This window comes from Muntiacus reevesi, chromosome 1 (genome assembly GCF_963930625.1).
Source record: "Muntiacus reevesi chromosome 1, mMunRee1.1, whole genome shotgun sequence".
NCBI classification, from domain to species: Eukaryota; Metazoa; Chordata; class Mammalia; order Artiodactyla; family Cervidae; genus Muntiacus; species Muntiacus reevesi.
This window is the reverse complement of record NC_089249.1, coordinates 192377039-192385662: the sequence shown is the minus strand read 5'-3', so window position 1 is coordinate 192385662 and position 8624 is coordinate 192377039. Positions and strand designations below refer to the sequence as shown.

Genomic DNA, 8624 nt, shown 5'->3' with positions numbered 1-8624 from the left:
CAGATTCCTTCCCAGCACAGTCACCAGGGAAGCCCAGAAGTACCTCAGGTAATTAAGAATTCTCCTGACCTTCTTTTAGAGATGAGAGAGGAGCCACCTTTGCATATTTATGCCCTGCTTTGAGGAAAATAGGAGGAGAGCAGAGAGTTTTTTTGTATCCACTTCTTTTAAATCACCCTCAGCTCAAAATGATACTTATGATAAAGTGACATTTTGGGGTAGCATATTCTGATACCCTTCATTTCTTTAGACACTTTAAGAAATATAGATAGATAAATATAGATATAAAGATAAAATTTAAATGATATCTGAAGAGAGAGACTCAGAGGAAGTTATGAGGTGAGAGATCTGTTCAGAGGGAGATAAACATATGCTGTAATGTTCAGAAAAGAACAAATCTCAATACATTGTCCTGTGTCTCATTGACTTAGTATCTCAGCCTTGGACCTTAGTCTCGTAGTCTTGGGAATCAGTCAGCCCAGTTAAAAAACTGTGTCTCATTGTAGGTGGTGTAGGTGAATGGGACATCTACCCAAGTTAGGCCTTTATACACCGTGAATAATCAGACATGTAGGGCTTCCCAGGTGGGTCAGCGGTAAAAATCCACCTGCAATGCAGGAGATGCTGGTTCGATCCTTGGTTTGGGCAGAACCCTGGGGAAGGAAATGATAATTCACTTCAGTATTACTGCCTGGGAAACCCCATGAACAGAGGAGCCTGACAAGATACAGTCCATGGAGTCATAAAGAATAGGGCATTACTTAGTGACTAAATAATACCAACAAAAATCAGGCATTTAATAGGGGGACATATTTCTGAAAATAAAAGAAAAATAAAGGTGAATGATGAGAACAAACTGAAAATTAATTTTTTTAATCCAGAAGGTAGTCAATCAGATTTTGGATTTTTGTTTGTTTGTTTTTTAATTTTTTAAATTAATTAATTAATTTTACTTTATAGTATTGTATTGGTTTTGCCATAAATTGTTGGGTTTCAAATATCTTTGGATGATGGAAAGAGGACATACAGTGGCATTTAGATAATTTTTTTGGTTTGTATTTTGAAAGTCTCTAATGATGACAACACAATTATGGCTTTTTTTGGGAGCAGAACACTTAAGTATCTGATTTTAGCTGTAGGGTCTTCTTTAGACAGTTTTGACAAGAACTTGGGCACTAAGGCCATAGTCTTTAGTCTTTGGTGACATGAAGTCAGGAGGGTGAGAGTAAAACTGGAAACATTAATTGTCAACAAAATGTACAAAACAACAAGAATCAGTTTATAAAGAAGAAAAAGACTCAAAATTAGTAAACGTGAATAGAGTCTGATAATATGCCGCAGTGTTTTGGAACATTTTTATTGAAATATAGTTAAGTTACATTAATATATCAGTTTCTGGTGTACTACAATATTTTTAGAGATTATACTCCATACACATTTACATAAAATTTGGATTATATTGTCAGCATTACCCCGGGCTACCTGTTAAATTCTTGTAATTTACTTATTTTATGCCTAGTAATTTGTACCTCTTAATCTTCTTTATCTATTTTGCTCTTCTTTCCACCCTTCCCCTTTAAGTAACCACTAGTTTGTTCTCTATATCTGTGAGCCTGTTTCTGTTTATTTTTTAGATTCCATGTATTAGCGTAAAAATATAGTATTTGTCTTTCTCTGTCTGACTTATTTCACTGAGCATAATACCCTCCAGGTTAATTTATGCTATCACAACTGGAATAATTTCATTTTTTTAATTGTTGAGTAGTATTTCATTGTTTATATGTAACACATTTTCTTTATCTATTTATCTGTTGATGGACAGATTGCTTTTATATCTTGGTTGGTATAAGTAATGCTTCTATGACTATTGGGGTGCATATAGCTTGTCAAACTAGTGTTTTCATTTTTCTTTAAAGAAATTGATGGATCATATGAAAGTTCTATTTTTAATGTTTTGAGGAACCTCCATACTGTTTTCCATAGTGGCTACATCAGTTTACATTCCTATCAAAGGTGTACATGCATGCTGAGTCACTCAGTGATGGCCTATTCTTTGCAACCCCATGGATTCCTCTGTCCATGTGATTATCCCGGCAAGAATACTGGTGTGGATTGCAATTTCCTCCTCCAGGGACCAAAGGTGTGTAAGGGTTCCCTAATCTTCACACCCTCACCAACACTTGTTATTTGTTGTTTTTTTATTATAATAACCATTCTGACAGGTGTGAGGTGATATATAAAATTGTAGTTTTAATTTGCATTTCCCTGAAGATTAGTGATGGTGAGTATCTCATAATTTTTTGTTAAAACATAGATCATTTTTTCTTACAATTACTTCCCATCTTAATCAAGGATAATCAAAGTAAAAATGATTGTTCTTAAAATAAGTCTAGACTTTTATTAAACTGTAGTAAGAATAGTGATTGATCATATAAGTTATTTTTAAGTCTGTTTTGTTGGAACATTTTATAAGAAATCTCAAATTGGGTATCTATATATGAGTATAGAGATTTTAGGGCTTCACTGGTAGCTGAACTGGTAAAGAATCTACCTGCAATGCAGGAGGTCCTGGTTCAATTCCTGGATTGGGAAGATCCCCTGGAGAAGGGATAGGATACCCACTCCAGTAATCTTGGGCTTCTCTGGTGGCTCAGAAGGGAAAGAATCCACCTGAAATGTGTGAGACCTGGGTTCAATCTCTGGGTTGGGAAGAAATCCTGGAGGAGGGCATTGCATTCCACTTCAGTATTTTTGCCTGGAGAATTCCATGGACAGAGGAGCCTGGTGGGCTATAATCCATGGGGGTCACAAAGAGTTGGACATGACTGAGTGACTAAGCACACACACAAAGAGATTTTATATAATTTCTGAAAAACTTATTTTAATAACATATATTCATGCAAATATATGCTTGCCCGGTAGCTCAATCAATAAAGAATCTGCCTGCAATGCAGGAGACCCAGGTTCAATCCTTTGGTGGGAAGAACCCATGGAGAAGGAAATGGCAACCCACTCCAGTATTCTTGTTTGAGAAATCCCATGAACAGAGGAGGCTGGCGGGCTACAGTCCATGGGGATCTCAAGAGTTGTACATGACAGGGCCAGTAGCGCAATGGATAATGCGTCTGACTATGGATCAGAAGAGTTGTACATGACTTACTGACTAAAGTGCCACACATACAAATATAACCTAAAGAAGATTAAACATCATTTCTGTTTGTCAGTGTTTTCCATGCTATTTAGCATATTAAGTCAAATTAGTTTAACATCAATTTTTTTATAAGACAAGAGAACAAATATTTTAAGATTTTTTCAGAGACTTTTTGGGAAATCCTGTCTAGTTTGAAATAAAAAATATTTTATTTATAATTTAATTTGGGGATTTTGTTAAAATTGTCAAATAGTTTAAAACATCTGACTAAATATGATCACAGATCACCATATAAAAACAGCTTAACCAAAATGAAAATTAAAATATTCTAAAGACAAACATAGGTTATAACACACAGTTGACCCTTTAACAACCTAGGGGTTTTGACCCCTGTGCAGTCAAAAATCCATATGTAACTTTACAGTCAACCCTTCATGTCCATGGTCATTCACCTGCAGATTCAACCAACTGTGGATTGTCTAGTAGTGTCAAATCCACATATAAGTGGCCCTACATAGTTCAAACCTATGTTACTCAAGGATCTACTGTCCTTGAGGAAAAATCCTACCTTAGCTCTCTTATTTATTGTTTCCCTCCCAGTCAGGTTGCCCACCAAGGTTCAAACACTTCCCCCAGATCCACCAGTGCGAGGGTTTCCTGGTGTCTGGAAACTCCCTCTATTAAGACTCCCTTCCTGGGACAGATCTCTGTCCTTTGCTCTTTTGTCTCTCTTTTTATCTTTTATATTTTCTCCTACCTCCTTTCAAAGACAATGGGTTGCTTTTCTGGGTGCCTGATGACCTCAGCCAGTGATCAGAAGTTGTTTTGTGAAGTTTGCTCTGCGTTCAGTTATTCTTTTGATGAATTTGTAGAAAGTGGTCTCCCCGTCCTATTCCTCCACCATCTTGGCTCCTCCCTCCTAGCTCTTTTAATATTGAGAAGACTTAATTTTCTTAAGTAATCAAAGACATAATAAAGAACACATGACATTCAGGAAATTATTTTGTTAAAATACAAAATCTTTGTTTCCTAGATGAACTACTTAACAGGTAAAGAAAAAATCTTTTATAATTATCCAAGAATCTGTCTTCTTTAAACAGAAAAGAAAATCGAATACCAGTTTTCTATAAGCACAATTTCATCAAAGCACAATTTAAAAATCTTTATAATAATTCACCAATTTTAGCCAGATGACCACACTAAGACTTTTTTCCCCTTTTTCTTTAAAATTTTTTATATCTATCTAGCATTTTTAAATAAAAAATTGAAATATCTGTTCCAAATTGCCTTCAGATTCAAATAATCTTTAAGCAAAATTGTAATATTTTGGAGCAACATATTCTGCCTACCCTTAAGTAAGTTCAATTAATATACTCATTTTAGAAATGAGTAAACTATCCAGTTATTTGTAATATTGTTCTCTGTTCTCTCTGTTACATTTTCCCCAAATTAAATCATGTTTTGATCTATCAGAGTGAATACAGATCTGTTTGCCTTCAGGGAACTGAATTTAGAAGAAATGCAATCTTTCCTCTGTGAGAAAAGATTGACTTGAAAAATTCTTAAATAGGAATGAGAAACCAGTTTAAGATTTCAGATCTGGGGACTTCCCTGGTGGTCCAGTGGTTAAGACTCTGGGTTTCCATTGCAATGGGTGTGGTTTCAATCCCTGATTGGTGTACTAAGATCCTGCATGCCACTCCATGTGGCCAAAAAAGGGAAAAAAGAAAGAAACTTCAGACCAGGGTCCTGAATTTCTCAACTATAGTGCCCCCTGCCCCTCATATCCACAGTTCTGCATCAGTGGATTCAACCAACCACTGACGGAATTCCATATGGAACTGTATTTACTAAAAGGCAGATTGTACCACATTACTTTGTATAAGGTAATTACACTCACAGGGGTTCATTGAATCAATCGCCCAGGAATTCTGAAGAATATATAAACAAAGAGTGTTGCATTAGGGGAGAAAATAACCCTTTACAAATGTTTAGGATTAGTAATGTATTTAACTAGTTTTAGCAATTCACTCTAAACAAAAAACACAGAATATGAGTTCAGTCTCAGATGTGTCCTGAAATCGTGTGGCATTGACGGAAAATAAACCAGCAAAAGATGAAAATAAGGTGCAGTGTGTTCATTTAAAAGAAGTATGTGTTTAAGCATAGGTGATACTGTTTACAGAATCAGTATTATTTGCTGCATTCAACAAAAACCTATGTATGAAAAGGTGACATCCACCAAGGCTAACCTCTTGTATAGCTGAGTTTTATTTCAAAAAAATTTTACCAGAACACCCACACATTTGAAAGTTCATGTTATCTCCATGAAAGACATATGTTGTAAAGCCAAAAAATTATGAAATCCCATGAAATAACTGGCATATAAAATTCTATTTGATTATGAACATTTGACTTCATTTAGAATCTAATTTGGCTTCCCTGATGGCTCAGTGGGTAAAGAATCCTCCAGCAATGCAGGAGAAACAGGAGATGTGAATTCAATCCCAGGGTCAGGAAAAACCCCTGGAGGAAGAAAATCACAACCCACTCCAGTATTCTTGCCTGAAAAATACCATGGACAGAGGAGCCTGGTAGACTACTGTCCATGGGGTTGCAAAGAGTTGCATCTTTTACATGACTTAGCCACTATACACCAGCATACCACCATACAATGACTATTTTTCTTCTCAAAGGAGAAAGATATTTAATATTCTATATGTTCTCCTTAACAGTGGGAGGCTGATAGTTACTGTGTCTTTGAATTTGTTGTCTCGAAATTTCCTTGTTGCTTATAGACTTTGGCTCAGTCTCTATTAAGTGGAAACATACAAAAACAGATAAATAATCCAGACATCAATGTAGAAGGAGTTCTAATTATAATGAATTTACCACCTCTGAAAAATATTGCTTGAGGTTTGCATTACTCAAGTGTGAATAGTTTATTTTTTATTCTAAGGACACTTTGCTCCCTGGGTACTTGCTTTATTTATCATAACACTATTTTTTTTTCATCCCAAAAGGTAGTCCAGCTACATGGAACTCCAGAATTTAACAAGTTTCTCAGAATTTCTCCTCCTGGGTCTCTCAGATGATCTGAACCTGCAGCCGTTCATATATGGGCTCTTTTTGTTCATGTACCTGGTCACCATGCTGGGGAACCTTCTCATCATCCTGGCTGTCAGCTCTGACCCCTACCTCCACACCCCCATGTACTTCTTCCTCTCCAACCTGTCCTTGGTTGACATTGGTTTCAGTACCACTACAGTCCCCAAGATGCTGGTGAATATCCAGGCACACAGCAAATCTATCACCTATGCAGGCTGCCTAACTCAGATATCCTTTTTTATTCTTTTTGGCTGTTTGGAAAGTCTACTCCTGTCTGTGATGGCCTATGACCGGTTGGTGGCCATCTGTCACCCACTACACTACACAGTGATCATGAAGCCCCGTATCTGTGGCTTGTTAGTTCTTGTGTCATTTTTTATCAGTCTTTTGGACTCTCAGATGCATTGCTTGATGGTGTCGCAACTTACTTTCTGCAAAGATGCAGAAATCCCTCATTTCTTTTGTGATGTTCCTAAGCTTCGTGACCTTGCCTGTTCTGATACTTCAGGAAGTAACATTGTCATGTTTTTCGCTGGGACCTTCTCTGGTTTTCTCCCTATATCAGGAATTGTTTTCTCTTACTATAGAATTGTTTCCTCCATCCTGAGAGTCTCATCGTCCAGTGGGAGGTACAAAGCCTTGTCCACCTGTGGTTCTCACCTGTTGGTTGTTTGTCTGTTTTATGGAACAGGCCTTAGGGTGTATCTCAGTTCAGCTGTCTCATCTTCCCCAAGGAAGGATGCAGTGGTCTCAGTGATGTACACTGTGGTCACCCCTATGCTGAACCCCTTCATCTACAGTCTGAGGAACAAGGACATCAAGAGTGCCCTGTTGAGGATTATCAGCAGAATAGTCTAATCTCAATACCTGTGCTATCCTTCTGGCAAACTCCAGGAGATGGTGAATGACAGGGAAGCCTGGTGTGCTGTAGTCCATGGGTTGCAAAGAGTCGGACATGACTGAACAACTGAACAACAACAACAATTCTTCTGGTCACAGAACTGGAAAGGGCAGCTAATGCTTTGGAAATATAAACAAAATTGCCAAAACTTGAGCCAGGATAACTGAGATGCAAAGAGTAAAGTCTCATTTTTTTTTTTTCCAGTTTCTCCTCATGCATTTGTTTATTTTTTAATTGGAGGAAAACTGCTTTAAATGTTGTACTGATTTCTACCATAAAACAATGCAAATCAGCCATAATTATATCACCTGAAAAGATTCATTTTAATAAAACCAGTGAGGTGGGGGGGGGTTCAGGATGGGGAACACAGGTACATCCATGGCAGATCCATGTCTATGTATGGCAAAACTACTACAATAAAAAGCAAAAAAATTAAAAAAAATAAGATGGAAAACCTTATAACTGATGCCACAGAAACAAAGAGAATCTTAAAAGAGACTAGTCTGAGCAATTATACATCAAAAATGTCCAACCTAGAATAAATGGATAAATTTCTAGAAGCATACAACCTACTGAGTCTAAAGCATGAAGAAAGAGAAAATCTGAACAGACCAGTAACAAGTAGGGAGACTGAATCAGTAATCAAATACTTCACAACAACAACAAAAAAGCCCAGGACTAGATGGCTTCACCAGTGAATTCAGTCAACCATTTAAAGAATTATTACCAGTTCTTTCCAAACTCTTCTAAAAGATTGGAGAGAGTACTCCAAAACTTATTTTATAAGGCCAGTATTACCCTGATACCAAAGCCAGATAAAGATCTTATAAGAACAGGAAATAATAGGCCAATATGCTTGATGAATATAGATAGAAAAATTCTCATTCAGAATTTTGCTTCCTTCCTACCCTGATTCTACCTCTCCTAGGCATCTCCACATAACAGCGGGAAATGGGTCATTCCTATCTGTACCATGGGCACTTAAAAATAATCATGAAGGTAATGTTAGAATGTTGTTTGTTCTTCAGTTGCTCAGTCATGTCCAACTCTGCGACCTCATGGACTGCAGCACACCAGGCTTCCCTGTCCTTCACTATCTCCCGGAGCTTGCTCAAACTCATATCCATTTAGTTGGTGATACTGTCCAACCACCTTGTCCTCTGTCATCCCCTTCTCTCCCTACCTTCTATCTTTCCCAGCATCAGGGTCTTTTGCTCTGAGTTGGCTCTTTGCATCAGGTGGCCAAAGTTTTGGAACTTCAGCTTTGACATCAGTCCTTTCAATGAATATTGAAGGTTGATTTCCTTTAGGATTGACTGGCTTGATCTCCTTGCAATCCAAAGGACTTCTCAAGAGTCTTCACCAACACTACAACTCAAAAGCATCAATTCTTCAGCGCTCAGCCTTCTTTATGGTCCAACTCTCACATCCATACATGACTACTGGAAGATCCATAGCTTTGAC

At 37.3% G+C, this 8624-nt stretch overlaps 1 protein-coding gene across 1 annotated transcript; it reads left to right on the top strand.

Moving 5' to 3' along the window:
* Positions 1 to 6136: 6136 nt before the first annotated feature.
* Positions 6137 to 7117, top strand: LOC136166288 (olfactory receptor 7E178-like). The gene has a single exon (XM_065932400.1). It carries the CDS (start codon positions 6188 to 6190, stop codon positions 7115 to 7117), a length of 930 nt encoding a protein of 309 aa, XP_065788472.1. The 5' UTR covers positions 6137 to 6187.
* The last annotated feature ends 1507 nt before the right edge of the window (positions 7118 to 8624 follow it).

What these genes read in the sequence shown, in the direction of transcription:
- LOC136166288 (XM_065932400.1), top strand. Translation starts at nt 6,188, where the DNA reads ATGGAACTCCAGAATTTAACAAGTTTCTCAGAATTTCTCCTCCTGGGT.